The sequence below is a fragment of the Myxocyprinus asiaticus genome, chromosome 1 (assembly GCF_019703515.2).
Source record: "Myxocyprinus asiaticus isolate MX2 ecotype Aquarium Trade chromosome 1, UBuf_Myxa_2, whole genome shotgun sequence".
NCBI lineage: Eukaryota > Metazoa > Chordata > Actinopteri > Cypriniformes > Catostomidae > Myxocyprinus > Myxocyprinus asiaticus.
This window is the reverse complement of record NC_059344.1, coordinates 13,060,538-13,077,316: the sequence shown is the minus strand read 5'-3', so window position 1 is coordinate 13,077,316 and position 16,779 is coordinate 13,060,538. Positions and strand designations below refer to the sequence as shown.

The 16,779-nt window shown below is 38.2% G+C and overlaps 1 protein-coding gene across 1 annotated transcript in view; it reads right to left on the bottom strand.

Moving 5' to 3' along the window:
• LOC127444804 (NT-3 growth factor receptor-like) overlaps positions 1 to 9,943 on the bottom strand; it is a 214,359-nt gene extending 204,416 nt beyond the window's left edge. The window contains exon 1 of the mRNA XM_051704347.1: positions 9,450 to 9,943. Coding sequence (XP_051560307.1) covers positions 9,450 to 9,697 — 248 coding nt within the window. The 5' untranslated portion in view covers positions 9,698 to 9,943. The remainder of the gene's footprint in view (positions 1 to 9,449) is intronic.
• Between the last annotated feature and the right edge of the window lie 6,836 nt (positions 9,944 to 16,779).

Genomic DNA, 16,779 nt, shown 5'->3' with positions numbered 1-16,779 from the left:
AATTTTGGTTTTTGCCCCGAGTCCCCGTTAATTTCCAACACTATTGGCATTGTATCTTTCGAAGGTATTTAAAAGTTTGTTTTAGACATATAACAAGTAAACAAGATATCCACACATTTATGTCAAACTACATTTTGTTAATGTTTGACACAGTTAATGCATTGCCTACCTTAAAAACAAGTGAAGTTTGATCAGTGGTTAAACATGTTCAGACAGATTAAGTGCTTATAACTTTCTTCTTTCCAAAAATTCAGAAATATAATGTTTGTTTGTTTTGTTTTTTTTGTGTTTTTTTTTTTTTTTGTACTTTGTAATTGTGGTGAGAAATAACTGTAGCAAAATTGAATACTTCATTTTTAATCAATTCAAGTAAAAGTACTATTATTTAGTTATACTTAAAAAAGTAGACATATTTGGAAAATGTACTCTAGTACTGTAACGAGATTAGTTGTAATTTGTTACTTTCCACCTCTGTTGATTGGTCCATAGTTATATTCATCACATAGTTCAGATCCCTGCCAAATATTGGTTGATAAGTGTTTAAGTCAGGTAACAAGGAGAATATTTTTTTAACAAAGTTAACATCATCCCAATTAGGGGCGTAAATACTGACTAGAACAACTGGAGAATGAAAAAGGTGTCCTGTTTCAATAACATATCGCCCTTGAGGATCTGAAATTGATGCAGTAAGGGGTAGTGGTAGCTCAGCGGTTAAGGCTCTGGGTTACTGATCAGAAGGTCGGGGGTTCAAGCCTCAGCACTGCCAAGATGCCACTGTTGGGCCCTTGAGCAAGGCCCTTGACCCTATCTGTTCCAGGGGCGTCGTATCATGGCTTACCCTGCACTCTGACCCCAGCCTAGCTGGGATATGTGAAAAAGAAGAATTTCACTGTATATGTGCAAATGTGTGATAAATAAAGAAAATTATATTATTAATTATTAAGAAGTATATTTTTATGAATTATTATCGCTGTGCCCCTAGCCCTATGATTCACTTTTGAATGAAACAACTGTCCTACCCAAGTTTTCCTTAGCCAGTGAATACCCAAGTTTTGCGTAAGTGTGTCTCCTGTAAAAAAGCCATTTCTACATTGTAACAGAGCTCATATTTTCAGGGCAAATGGAGGAGTCAGGAGGCAGTGGAAACAGTCAACATGAGTATTTTTATTACTCCTTTAGCATCCGAAAGAACATAAACAAAAAGGGCTCTTTGTGGCCAAATAAACACACAAGCAGGTCAATGAGAGTTCAGTTCAATATTAGTAGTCACACAAACACAGTCGACTCTCTCTCTGCTTTCTATTTCTGCTGACTGATGCGTCTGTTGGCCTTTTCAGGTCTCCCTCTACCATCACTATAACGAGAGACAGATGTTAATGATAATGACAGCCCAGGTGACGAGGCTTACTGCTCTCCCTCTCCTGCAGACAGAGACATGACCACCGCCCGACTCAGGCCGGGGCAACATCTGGCCTGCCAACTCCCCCACCCCCCCCCCCCCCTTCACCTCAGATTTAAACAGCTGAAGTGCCAGGTACCGACAGGTGATCCACGCGTTGGTATCTTTCATGCGGTGGAGCCATTGGAGTGGGCCGTGATCTGAGCAGAGGGTGGAGGCCCGCCCCAGCAGTAGTAGCGGAGGGTGAGGGCAGCCCACTTGATCGCAAGACACTCATTCTCAATGGTACTGTACTTTGTCTCCCTCAAGGAGAGCTTGCGACTTATGAACAGTACTGGCCGTTCCTGCCCCCCACCTCCTGTGAGAGCACTTCAAAGTAAAGGGGAGAGAGAAATTAGGAGCATGTAAAAGCGGCCCCCCACAAAGCGCTGACTTTATTTTTAGGAAAGCCTGTCGGCATGACTCTGTCCACGGCCCCCATTCTAGTAAGATCAGTCAACGGGCTGGTGACGTTAGAGGAACTAGGCACAAACCTTTGGTAGTAGCCCGCCAGCCCCAGAAACTGTCTTACCTCCTTTTTTGTCTTGGGCCTCGGGCAGGCAGCGATCACTGCAGTTTTGTTAACCTGGGGTTGCACCTGCCCATGACCCAAGTGGAACCCCAGATACCACACTTCGACCCGCCCAATTGCGCACTTCTTTGGGTTGGCCGTGAGTCCCGTCCATCGCAGCAACCTCAGGAGAGCTCTCAGATGTTGCATATGCCGCTGCCAGTCATTACTATAAATAATAATATTATCTAAATACACGGCGGCATATGCTGTATGTGGTCTGAGTATTTTGTCCATAAGACGCTGAAACGTGGCAGGGGCACCGAACAAACCAAACAGAAGAGTCACAAATTGGTGTAAGCCGAACGGTGTGGAAAAAGCAGTTTTTTCTCGGGAGATTGAAGTTAAAGGGATCTACCAATAACCCTTTTTTAAGTCCAGTGTCGAATAAAGTTCCACCGCACCCAACCGATCGAGCAACTCGTCAATCCAAGGCATGGGGTACACGTCAAATTTGGACACCGCATTCACTTTGCGATAGTCAACACAGAACCGGACCGTCCCATCACTCTTAGGTACCAGAACCACCGGGCTGGGCCAATCACTGTGCGACTCTTCTATTACGCCCATTTCAAGCATTGCCTCCAATTCTTCCTGAACAACCCTTTTCTTGTGTTCAGGAAGGCGACAGGGGCGGCTACAAACCCCCCGGGGTGGTCTCGATATGGTGTTCTATGAGGTTCATGTGACCAGGGAGAGGCGAGAACACATACGCAAATTCTGCTTGCAACTTGGCCACGTCTGTGAGCTGCGATGGCGACACGGGACCGGGGTGACTGAATTTGGTTTGAGAGTCACCTCCAGCCCGAGCTCTGCCCTCTCCGGATCTACCATCGCCAAGGCCACAGGGACTGCCACCCTCCATGATTTTAGGAGGTTGAGGTGGTAAATGAGGCATGCCTTTCCCCTGTCCATTTGCCTAACCTCATAATCGAGATTTTAGACTCGCCATGTGACCTCAAATGGCCCTTGCCACTTGACGAGTAATTTAGAGCTTGAGGTGGGAAGTAATACAAGCACTTTATCTCCCAGTGCGAATTCCCGTAGACGAGTGCACCGTCATACAGTCGACTTTGACGTTCCTGAGCTTGGAGCAAATTCTCCTGTGTTAATTGACCCAAAGTGTGGAGTTTTGCTCTAAGATCAAGAACGTACTGAATTTAATTTTTCTGTTTGAAGGTCCCTCCTCCCTAGCTTCCCGCATCACGTTGAGCATACTGCGTGGTCGATGCCCATACAGCAGCTCAAATGGGGAAAACCCTGTGGAGGCTTGTGGGACCTCTCACACTGCAAATAACAGGGGTTCGAGCAACTTATCCCAGTTTCTAGTGTCCTTGTGTACGAACTTATGAAGGTTTTATTAAATCGTTCCACCAACCCATCTGTTTGGGGGTGGTAAACACTGGTGTGAATCGATTTAATACCTGACAATTCGTACAGTTCGCATAGTGTTCGTGACATAAATGTAGTGCCTTGATCGGTGAGGATTTCTTTTAGAATCCCCACTTGGGAGATAATTCTGAAGAGTGCCTCCGCAACACTACGTGCTGAGATGTTGCGTAGGGGCACTGCTTCCAGATATCGTGTTGCATAGTCCACCAGAACTAATACAAAGAGATGCCCATGTGCGGTCCGTTCTAATGGCCCGACGAGGTCCATGCCAATTTTTTCAAAGACCTCGATTAGCGGTAGAGAGCACAATGGCGCTTTTGGGGTGGCCGGTGGATTCACCAACTGACATTCACGACACACTGCACACCACTTGCAAACGTCCCCGTGAATGCCCGGCCAAAAAAAACGGGCCATTATTTGGTTAAGCGTTTTCTCGTGACCTAAATGGCCAGCCATTGGATTATTGTGAGCCACCTGGAAGAGGGTTTCCCGATGGCTTTTAAGTACTAATAATTGGGTTGTATTTTCTTTTGTTTGAGTGTCCTGTATCACTCGATACAACAATCTTTAATAATTGAAAAATATGGGTATGTGAGTGCGACGTCAGGCTGGAGCTGTTGACCATTGATGACTCTCACTTGGTCAAAGGCATGTTTAAGGGACTCATCACGTGACTGCTCTAGAGAGAAATCCCCCTCAGGGAAAGCCCTGAGGACGGGAATTCCCTCTCTTGCCATCTTGACAAGGAGCAGACAACATTTTACCTAATGCCCCGCCTTTATACTGTATATACAGGTGCATCTCAATAAATTAGAATGTCGTGGAGAAGTTCATTTATTTCAGTAATTCAACTCAAATTGTGAAACTTGTGTATTAAATAAATTCAATGCACACAGACTGAAGTAGTTTAAGTCTTTGGTTCTTTTAATTGTGATGATTTTGGCTCACATTTAACAAAAACCCACCAATTCACTATCTCAAAAAATTAGAATATGGTGACATGCCAATCAGCTAATCAACTCAAAAACACCTGCAAAGGTTTCCTGAGCCTTCAAAATGGTTTCTCAGTTTGGTTCACTAGGCTACACAATCATGGGGAAGACTGCTGATCTGACAGTTGTCCAGAAGACAACCATTGACACCCTTCACAAGGAGGGTAAGCCACAAACATTCATTGCCAAAGAAGCTGGCTGTTCACAGAGTGCTGTATCCAAGCATGTTAACAGAAAGTTGAGTGGAAGGAAAAAGTGTGGAAGAAAAAGATGCACAACCAACCGAGAGAACCGCAGCCTTATGAGGATTGTCAAGCAAAATCGATTCAAGAATTTGGGTGAACTTCACAAGGAATGGACTGAGGCTGGGGTCAAGGCATCAAGAGCCACCACACACAGACGTGTCAAGGAATTTGGCTACAGTTGTCGTATTCCTCTTGTTAAGCCACTCCTGAACCACAGACAATGTCAGAGGCGTCTTACCTGGGCTAAGGAGAAGAAGAACTGGACTGTTGCCCAGTGGTCCAAAGTCCTCTTTTCAGATGAGAGCAAGTTTTGTATTTCATTTGGAAACCAAGGTCCTAGAGTCTGGAGGAAGGGTGGAGAAGCTCATAGCCCAAGTTGCTTGAAGTCCAGTGTTAAGTTTCCACAGTCTGTGATGATTTGGGGTGCAATGTCATCTGCTGGTGTTGGTCCATTGTGTTTTTTGAAAACCAAAGTCACTGCACCCGTTTACCAAGAAATTTTGGAGCACTTCATGCTTCCTTCTGCTGACCAGCTTTTTAAAGATGCTGATTTCATTTTCCAGCAGGATTTGGCAGCTGCCCACACTGCCAAAAGCACCAAAAGTTGGTTAAATGACCATGGTGTTGGTGTGCTTGACTGGCCAGCAAACTCACCAGACCTGAACCCCATAGAGAATCTATGGGGTATTGTCAAGAGGAAAATGAGAAACAAGAGACCAAAAAATGCAGATGAGCTGAAGGCCACTGTCAAAGAAACCTGGGCTTCCATACCACCTCAGCAGTGCCACAAACTGATCACCTCCATGCCACGCCGAATTGAGGCAGTAATTAAAGCAAAAGGAGCCCCTACCAAGTATTGAGTACATATACAGTAAATGAACATACTTTCCAGAAGGCCAACAATTCACTAAAAATGTTTTTTTTATTGGTCTTATGATGTATTCTAATTTTTTGAGATAGTGAATTGGTGGGTTTTTGTTAAATGTGAGCCAAAATCATCACAATTAAAAGAACCAAAGACTTAAACTTCTTCAGTCTGTGTGCATTGAATTTATTTAATACACGAGTTTCACAATTTGAGTTGAATTACTGAAATAAATGAACTTTTCCACGACATTCTAATTTATTGAGATGCACCTGTATATATATATATATATATATATATATATATATATATATATATATATATATATATATATACACACACATACGTTGGATGTATTTAAAAAATATTGTGTCCAGTGGATCCATGAAAATGTTGTGATTCATTCCACAATTCAGTTTTATGAACTAAAAAAATCTTAAGACACCCATCCAGGTACTGAATAAGTTCAACCCTGCTTCAGCCGGTAAACAGTTGAAAGTTGCACAATGTTAAGCTGCTGGCTATTATGTTCTAAAAACTTACATGCATTTATTTATTTGCTCCTAAAGCAATTTATTTTTATGCTTCTCAGGTCTTTTAATGTCCATGCAAACAATTTGCAATAAGCATTTCTCACATCTTTTAAATGTTGTTCGTTGGCCTTCAGTTGCTCATCTCAGCCATGGTGTGCACAACAAAGGAACAACCTTTGTACATATCAGTGTATGCTTTTCACTTACCTGTGTTACTGAACAAACATTCATCAAGTAAAGTTGACAAGTTGTCATTTAAAAAACCCTTACATTTATATTACTATTACATTTGAAGATTTTGTAAAACTACAGTAAAAGTTAATGTCTTTGACTGAAGGCTTATACTACCTTGCAATGTGTCCCATCACATGACCTGATATGAGATCAGAATAGTCAAGGAGGAAGGACCTGTTGAAACCTAACAATATAGCTATTAGGATAACAAAAATGATGGCAGTGGATCTTATTCATTCTTACTTTTTAAATAATGGCTGGAATATTTCATGTGTTTTGCCTGTCTTCTAATTTTTTTAAACAAGTTGCAATGACACTTTTAGTGTTCAAATTAAATAGGTATAGAGTGAATCACACAAAAATGTATTTGGTCACATTTACCCCAAATCAAATGGAAGAAAAATAAATAGGAAAATTAAATTTTACAGAAATAAAAGGCTATTTAATAAATGACTATTTAGGACTTTTAAGATTTTTTGCACTGTGACATTATTTTCATGCAAATCAAGTTAATTACTGTGATGCGTAATGTGATTCTTTTGAGCTTTTTTGTAATTCCAATTATTCTCAAAAGGTGATTTGAATTTAAACTTATTGGCTGTTTTTCTTTATTATTTGGTCCAAGTCATCAATTTCAAAATCTTTTTTTTTTTAATTAAATTTTAGATTTATAATGAAATGAATTAATATGGTGGCACAATTATATTTTTGTCTACAAAACTAATTTCAAACATTTAAGCATTCGCCTTCAGATCAAAACATTTTTAAGATCATGGGAAACATTTCGGTTAAGTGTTTCAAAACTTTTGACCGGTAGTGTGTGTGTATATATATATATATATATATATATATATATATATATATGTGTGTGTGTGTGTGTGTGTGTGTGTGTGTGTGTGTGTGTGTGTATGTGTGTGTGAGATATATGATGATATAAAAAAACATGTTATTGTAATGTGAATTTTTTTGGGGGGGGGAGGTTCTTAATTGTTATGAAAATGTATGACTTTTGTGCATTGTGTATTTTTTGTACAGGCCTGATTTGTTATTTAAACAATATTATTCCATAAACTATGAATTTCATCATAGATTTATGCTGTGAAACATTAAAGAAATCTGTCATCATGCTTTAAGCTATACTTAAAATTTTTCAGTTTCCCTCCTTACACCACAGTATGTCCAACACCCCTATCGTTTTTCTCCATAATTCATAGTAAGCTAATTAAAATTCAATCACCTTAGAAACAAATTTCAAAAGCTCGAACAGCTCAACCCGAGCCCCATTTCCAGATCTCAAGCACTTCCTTTTTGAACCGCCTTTGCTCCCACAGGTTATCAATGCATCTTTTGATTGTTGCCTCAGAAGGTGCTTCATTTATATTCTTCAGTAAAAGTGGGGCCCCCGCAGATGGCTCGGAGTAGCCCACATACACTGATCAGTTTCCCCCACAAAAATCCTCATTATTATAACCATAATAAAGGGGATAAACAAATGTGAGCTCAGATTTCCTTTAAATGGCAATTTCTAACAGCACCCCACAGCAATCAGGGTCTGCATGGGGGACACAGGGTCAGTCACATGGGCAGTGCTATTCTCGTTGCGATTCTTTAGATTGAGATGCCGAGCCCCTATATCCGTCTTAATTCTCAGATGGCAGCCCTGACCTACTTAATACAAAGACGGCCTCATACAAGATATATGTGCTTGTAAGACATATAAAAAGTTGCAAAAGCTATCTGAAAAAAGACTTGAGTGTGTTCTATCATGTAATAATATTGAAATGGATTTCAAATGCTTCACAATAATTGATGCATTAGGCTGAAGGAACTCAAAATTGAGAAAAGAGAGCAATAATTGCTTTAATTGTAACAGTCCATGTAAAAATATGTGGATTCACTAACTAAAATGTTTGTTTTCATATTGCATGCAATCTTGAATAAAATGTTGGGTGTGAGGTAGGCTACTATACAGTATAGCCTATTGTATAAGTTCTATGTTTTTATAATGTTCCTTCAAAGATGACAGTAAAATGCCTGAAACTGAAACTTTGCAAATTACAACATAAACCCATTTAATCTCAAACTAAATTTAATGTGCCTCAATGTTAAAATGAAATAATTTGTCCTCAAGGTTCATTGAGTCTGAAAGACAAAAAGCTGCTCATACACAGAATTTTACACTTGAAGAACAGACATTTTGACTTAAAAAAATAATAATAATAATTAAACTTTGAAGGATCCTCTCCATTTTCTGCGGCAACTAAATAAGTAATGTGGTCACTGAACAATGTCACTGCCATGTAGCACTACACAGCCAGCCATGAAATGGACAAACAGACAGTAAGATAGATAGATAGATATCCCTCTTGCTATATATAGTAAATATACAGTATATATTCTATAATCGAGCAAGGCAATTTTTATCAGCCAGCACTGTTGAAATCAGAGGAGCTGTCCAGAGTGCTTAAAGAAATCCTTATAACCTGTTGGTGCACAGCTGTTAACTTCATCATTTATGCATTACAAATATTATAATTACCTGAATGATATACATTTCAGAGCAACGCATTTATGTTTTCTCCTGGATTCGAATATTAATGTGTAAATACAAATAACCAATAAAGGTAGAATGGACACTATTAATTCCAGAGTCTGAGAAACATGAGAGATAATAGGGTTGTGCTGGTGATCCTGTGATTATCATCACCATGCAATATTAAAATGAAAATGAAAACATAGGTTTGGTTACACTGACAAAACCGATGAGATAGCAACGACTGTCAATCTATATGGCTCATACAAGGTATAATGATTAACGAATGCAGAATTAGAGGCATCGCGACATAAATTGGAACCAGCACAACAGCAATAACATAGTCCTTATCAAAACACTAGATGATTATTAATACGGTAAAATCTTCTAAACAGATTCTTGTGTTTGAGAAGAACCTATGTCCTACATTGCGGCGGCATCATTTGAGATCTCTATTGAGATTGTGAGCTCTGTATATCTGCGAATTAGTTTTAAAAGAAAATATGTTTTAATAATTTTCAAATAATAATGCACTTTTCACATTTGGACCAAGTTTGACTTGTCTATATGGGGAACTCGGGATGAAATATATTTATATAACTAGATTTTTCCGCAGTAGAAGATGGACGTAAAGAAGCACACTTACATGGACGTGATGTTCCTAAAGAGCTCTTCAATGTCATTATTGTTACTGCCATTGTCCGTCGGGTCTTGTAGAGCAAGCAACGGGAAAAAATTCCCACTGTCGGACTTATTGCAATAGATCTCGGTGGGCGAACAGCTGCATGTTTGCGGACAATCGAGCATGGAGCTCCAATAACCCTGGAAGATGCTTGAAATAAAGAAAAGCCTCCAGGTGAACACTGGAACCACTGAACAGAACCATACATCCATGACTTTTGGGTCCAAATAAACGACTCGACGTCTTCCAGGGCTGATGAAGATGATGAAGATCGTTGATGAAGATTGGAGTGTTCAATGTCTAAAAGCGTTGGCTACAAGAGAGTGCGCCCGCCTATAAACATCGTTTAAGGTTGTATTGTTTTTATAATATCCTTTAAATTATTTGTATTGTATTCCGTTAGAAAAAGAAGAACTGGAAATGCCACAACGCGCCTCGACTTTCCATTCCACAGTCCATGATAGGGATGTTCTCAGTCTCCAAGTCGGAGGAAAGTACTGATGAAAGCGCTGATGCTTTGGGTGACGAGCATGAAGTCCCACCTACTGGACAGAACTAGACTGACATCTGCATGAGGTATGCTAGAGGGTTGCACGACAACATATAAGCATGTTTTAATATGAAACGATTGTAGTTTATCGCAGTTCCGTTGGTGCTGCGTCTTGCTCCGCCTAAAATAATTTTAACAGGTGTTGTTACTGTTTTATGTTGTTGACTGTGTCATGTTTTAGTATGCATTCTACACTGTAAAAAATGTTTTGTCAGTGAAAGGTTCAAGGTGGGTGCAACATCATTCAAAAGTAATAGTTTTCCTTAGCAACCGCTGGGTGGCACCATGATGATTGTAATTGCCTGTTTTCTGTTTCTGGTCTCAAGACGCAATGTAAAAACTATCAAAACGAGTGATGCAGGTGGAGAACAACAACCTTTGAACTGTTAGTTGAAGTAAAAATGAATTTTAGGCATAACTTGTGCAGTTGTTGGCTGTCATAACAACTTAAAAGTGCTGTAGGCGATTTTTTTCATGGAAAGGTATGCAAAAATTTGTACTACTCTCTTAACGATATTAATTAAATAAGTGTCATGAGATATCTCACCAGTCTCTGTGACAGCTCTAGACTCTGTAAACAGCAGGCTGCCGACAATGATACTTTCTGCCTGTCAATCATTTTGCACGTTCTCATAGTGTTGTAGTTGCAGCGAATTATTGAGTTATAATGCCATTTTTATGACATGTTGCTTATAACAGTTGTCAGCTGAGGGCATTATTTTGCTGCTGTTGTTTTTGACAACCGTTCCTGCTCATGTCGGTCTCAGTAAAGCTCATTTTGGTATCTTAAGAGTGCAGGGTTTTGGGGAAAGGGGCGTGGCTAATCCAATGGCTCAGCTTGTGGAACAGCTAAAATCGCTTACTGCACCTTTAAATTGTTACACTGTAAAAAATGTTTGTACCTTTAACGGTAAATGACTGTAAAAATGCTACAGTAAAAAAAAAAGTTAATTGGTTAATGGGTAGTTACCTTAAAATGTTTAGTACAATTTTTTAATATATTTAAAAAGACAATACATGTAGTTTTACGGTAAAATTTTGTAAAAATATATTTTTTTTTTTAATGTAAAAAGTATGATTTTCTGTATAATTAACAGTAAAAAATTAGATTATGTTTAACAAGAGAGTACATGTACTTTTAACGGTAAATTATTGTTAAAATTACAGTAAAAAACAATAATCGGGCGTTCCCAGAATTCCCTGCGTGACCCAGTTCATTTCATTATCTTTTATGGGAATAGTTATGTTTCTTCTTATTTTTAATATCAGTTAGGTACATTGAGGTATTCTGTGTTATATTTGATGTAGTTTAGTTAATGTTTATTACATAATTTTAATTTCACATGTGTTACCCTGATGGTGAGCACTGTCTCTACATGTTTATTGCTCCAGGAAGGGTCTCTATTGATGAACTTCCTGTCATCATGTGCCCTTTTGTAATTACTATGGTGTGTAACAATACATTATAAAGTGAAAAGCAGATTTGTAAATTTATCAGAAGGTTAATATATCAAGTTTATTATTTAATAATATAAACAACGGTAACGCACCGTAAAATATACAGGCACTAAAATTACATCCCGTAAAGCCTGAAACATGGTTACCGTATTATTTACGGTGAATTTCTGGCAACCACAGCTGCCAGTTTTTTACCATAAATTTAACAGAAATTTGTATTACAGTGTAGTGATATCAACGCAACTAACCTCCATCGCTTTATAACATCTACGCAATCAGGTGAGGCACAGTAAAAAAAAAAAAAAATTATTACAAAAAAATCCGTAATCTCGATAAGTATTGGCAAAATAGAGCAACATGTTTTTTGACCATTTTTACAAATGTAATACTTTAAACATAACATTACCTGCTAACAATATACGCAGATGCGAGTAAAAACACTGGAGACCAGAAATTGAAAACAGGTGAATCATGGAACACTTCTGCATCCAGGAAAAAGGTGGATTGACCTGTGACCAAATGTTTTAATGACGTAATAACAACAACTGTGAAAATAATCTGCTCTGTTTCTTTTTCAAACAAGAACTATTTAAGCACAGGGAACAGCTTTCTTGGTATATCACTTGCAGTTGAAAAGAGCCATTCGACTCGCGGTTCTCCAAGTCTTTTTTTTTTTTTTTAATCCAGCGTTTTGAATGTGACGTCGCCTCAGATCCCGGGGGATTAGGGATTGTAAAGTGTCCAGTCGATCAGCTCTTCAGAATCTCGCAGGAAATAGTAGGTCGTCCGAGTATTTCTTGCTTACTGTTTTATGAATACTGCGAATTAGGACATACTAGACCATTGGCATATTGTTTTTGACATACTATATAGTAGAGAAGTGTGGATATTTGAACGCAGCTTCACTATTCACAGCCAGCCATGATTCAATTAATCCAGGAGTGAATGTGTCCAGGGTGGTTGCTGAGATTAAATGAGTAGTATTCGATTAGTCATGTTTGATGTTAACATGGCAGCCCCCATTAGGAGACCCTCTCCATGTAGATATAAGTTTTAACAAGGTTACGGATATGACTAATATCTTCTGATATCTTATTATCTTATATAATATTATATATTTAATATATATTTTATATAATTTCAACTCTCTCTACCTTCATATTCTTAGGCTGATTCTCTCAAAAACTGTTAAGAAAATGTGCAGACACATTTCACTCCAATTAAAAATAATAAAAAATAGGAAAATAAATTTCCCAAGAAAAAGTAGCATAATTTTAGGACTTTATTTATTTCTTTATTGTGACATTGCATTATGAAATTTGCATTACATTACATATTTACATAACCGTAATGTAAAAAAAAACATAATTATCATTACTGTAATGTGTTTTATTTTTTATTTTATTTTTATTTATTTATTTTATAGTTTTGCCTTTTATTTTTGCTCATTTAAATAATTGTTTAAGTAATTGAAATGTGACCTGTACAAGTTTTTGTGAGATTTACTGGTATACAATGTATGATTTTGTTCATTGTGTGTTTTATGTATCGTGCGATCTTGTAAGTAACTCTCCAAGTCAAGTCGTAATGCTGAATTTGTCTTTATCATCATGACTTGATCACAATTAGCTTACATTATTGGAACCATTTATTCAGAAATCCAGATTATTCAAAAGATTTAACAGTTTCTTTCAATGTTACATTATGATCACCTTGAAATGAGACTTGTGAATATAGATAAGAGTTTGAAAAAAGCTTTAAAAAATAATTAGTGTTTCAAAGTGGTAACTACAATATTATGTTTACATCATCAAGATGACTTGACAGCAGACAGCAAATGTTTTTAACACCCTATGTCATGTAGAATGTCAGTGTAGACTCTGAATAAATAGATGATGGCAGAGTGTATTCTTTATATATATATATATATATATAAGTCATTTTAAATGGTCAAATCAAGTAGAAAATAGCTCAGTAAGTTTTTGTTCATGTCATCTTGGATTTACACTGACACCTAGGGGCGTGGGTGCAGCATCATTCGAGCACAATAGATTTAGATAAAGATACCAAAATCACTATTCGGCTGGTCATGTGATCCTTACGTGGCTGCCCCCATGAAGGAACACTCTCCACATAGAATACAAAATTAGTACGTTTTTATAAGGTTACTGATATTACTGGAGTCTTCATCTCATGTGAATGCTCATGATTATATACAGATGTTTCAAAATTACTATTCATTTCTTTAAAAGTACAAAGTTTTAATGAGTAAAAAATCACTGAGGACACCTTTAAGATAACTACACATGTTTACTTTATACAGTTTATCATATTCATTCATACTTGGCTACTATTTTTGGCTATACCTGCATTATTATATATAGGCCTAATGTTAATGGAATCATAAACGAATCAAAATTATTTAGCAAAATACTGTATGTTGGTTTTGTACATAACATTATGTGAATCCTTACAAACGTGCCTCTCTGTGTGGCAGTTTTAAATATTTTCACTTGAGTAGACAGTAGATAGATATCGTTATAATACTGTACATAAAAATGAGCAGTATGAAGCAACAACTCTCGTGAGTATAAAAAACAAAATGCCTTTTCTCTCCAAGTTTCTATACATAGTTATGTTTGCAAACCCTTTGAACTTAACCAGAATTCTGCATGAATGGCTTCTGTGTGAAGTGATTTGATCGTTTTCAATAGCGAAAAGTTTTGTTTAGCAGATACCACAAAACGCATTTTGTTGATCACAACCCTACATGATTAGGAACCTCTAGCCCTTATTTCAGTGGTCACAAAGTCAAGAACGGTTTGTGCTGACCCACCTTCCAAGCCTTTACCCCCTACTTGACCCCCTAAGTTTTGCATGCATGGCTAAGAGGTCATTCATTGAATGGTGTTGGCAGTGTTTTGTCTTGCACTTCATAATACAACATATTGACACCCAAGAAAACTATGATGGGACTGAGATTCTTAACTTTACATTCAACCTTATAATAACAGAGCAGTAACAGACCAAGGTTTTTCCAGCTGACGGTTGACAAATTCATTTCTGACAAATGGAAAGTAGAACATGAGGCTGGGAAAGCAGCAGAAATATTGTGCTTGCACACTGAGCCACAAGGCTATCGTCTTACCTTACTTCTGTGCTTTCTTTTCTCAAAAGACTCTTCACTCAAAAGATTCTTCAACCCCTGTCTGCCACAGGCCTTGTTGGCTTGGATTCACACCCCCAACATTAAATCCATCTTCATCTTCACTACATCATTTGTTCAACAGATAGAATCATTGGCTTTACATAGTCTTCCCTTTACAAACCCTTTCACGTCAAAATCCAGGAAGGGGACAGCAAGACCATTATTGACTTCCTCACCTTCATCATTACATCTTTTAAGCATTACCTTCCAAGAAGTAATTCAGAGCAATCAATGCAAAAACAAGCAGGCACAAAAATAGGTTTTTATTTGGGCACTGGCCCTCATTAGCAACTGAAATATACCTTGCACAAAAGATGTCATTGCATTTTGGATATCAGAAGTTCCCAGCTTGCGTCAAGCATTTGTCAAAGAGGCTTATTAAATATGCATTTTGCTAAATATTTACTATAATTTCTATAATCATTTCCACTCTCTCTCTACCTTCATATTCTGTGGGTGATTCTCACAAAACCTGTCAAAAAACAATGTGCAGGTCATATTTCACTCCAATCAAATCAAAAGAAGAAAAAACAAATAGGAAAATATATTCCCCAAGGAAATGAAGCCTACTTTTAGGAAATAATTTTGTTGTTGTTGTTGTTGTTTAATGACATTTCATGACAATCAAGCAACCCCCATTATCATTACCATAATGTAAAAAAATATTGAATTATCATAACTGTAATGTATAGTAATTTGTAGTGCTGCCTTTAATTTATGCTGATTTAAATCATTTTATTAGTAACTGAAATGTGACCTGAACAAGTTTCTGTGAGATTTACAGGTATACCATGTATTATTTTGTCCATTATGTATTTTAGGACTGTCACAGTATGTCTCCCTCACGTTCTTCAAGGACTCTTATTTTGAAGTGTTCCTCCAGACCACATCTCCCACGTTTCACTGCCCTCATCACTTCCATCTGTTCTTCATCATCCACACCTGTATTCCATTCTCTCATTTAGCTCCTTGTGTTTAAAAATCCTCATTTCATTTGTCAGCCCTTGAAGTGTTTTGCATTATAGTTTGTTCCACTCCAGTGAGTTTCCTTGATTATTCCTTGTATTTGTTCAACTCCAGCAACTATTAAAAGATTGAAAAGTCTCTCCTGCATCTCTTCTCTTCCTCCAAGTACCCAACGTTACAGAAGGACTGACCAGATCAAAGAATACTGATTCACTTACCTGCTCTTCCAAACGCCCTCCTCTACTTAAGCGATCCCACTAATCCTCCTCTCCCAGAAAACCAGACCCCGACGAGCACATCAGAGCATGGAGCTAATGGGTGTATTCATGGAACTGTTCAGGCAGGATCTTCCCCTCCTGGAATATTCAACCAAGTTCATCCAACTCACTGCTACAACCTCTATATTGGACATAAACCTCAAAACCATTTATGGTATGGGATTAAACTATCACAGAACAACAGCGCTTCCAGAAGCGGAGAATCTCTCCTTTTGCGGATCATATCCTTGCCACATTGAACATCCATCACCCCTCGCTATATTCCATTACTACGGTTACTCCTCTCCCAGCTTTCTCCATGCATACCACGTCTCCTTGCTCTATGCCTTCCTAGCCTAGCACCCACGCCTGCCACGGTCAACAAGCCAGCGCCCATGCCTGCCATGGTCAACGAACCAGAGCCAGTGCCTGTAGCCTCGACCGTCCCAATGCCTGTAGCCTGTCACAGTCTGTCTCCCTCACGTTCTTCAAGGACTCTTATTTTTAAGTTTTCCTCCAGACTACATCTCCCATGTTTCACTGCCCTCATCACTTCCATCTGTTCTTCATCCACACCTGTATTCCTTTTCCCTCATTTAGCTCCTTGTGTTTTAAATATCCTCTAGTTTTGTTCATTCATTTGTCAGTCCTTGAAGTGTTTTATGTTGTGATGTTTTGCATTATAGTTTGTTCCACTCCAGTGAGTTTCCTTGATTATTCCTTGTATTTGTTCAACTCCAGCGACTATTAAAAGATTGAAAAGTCTCTCCTGTGTCTCCTCTTCCTCTCCTTGAACCAATGTTCAAGGACTAAGTCAAATGGTAATGCTGAATATGTCTTTATCATGACTGGCTC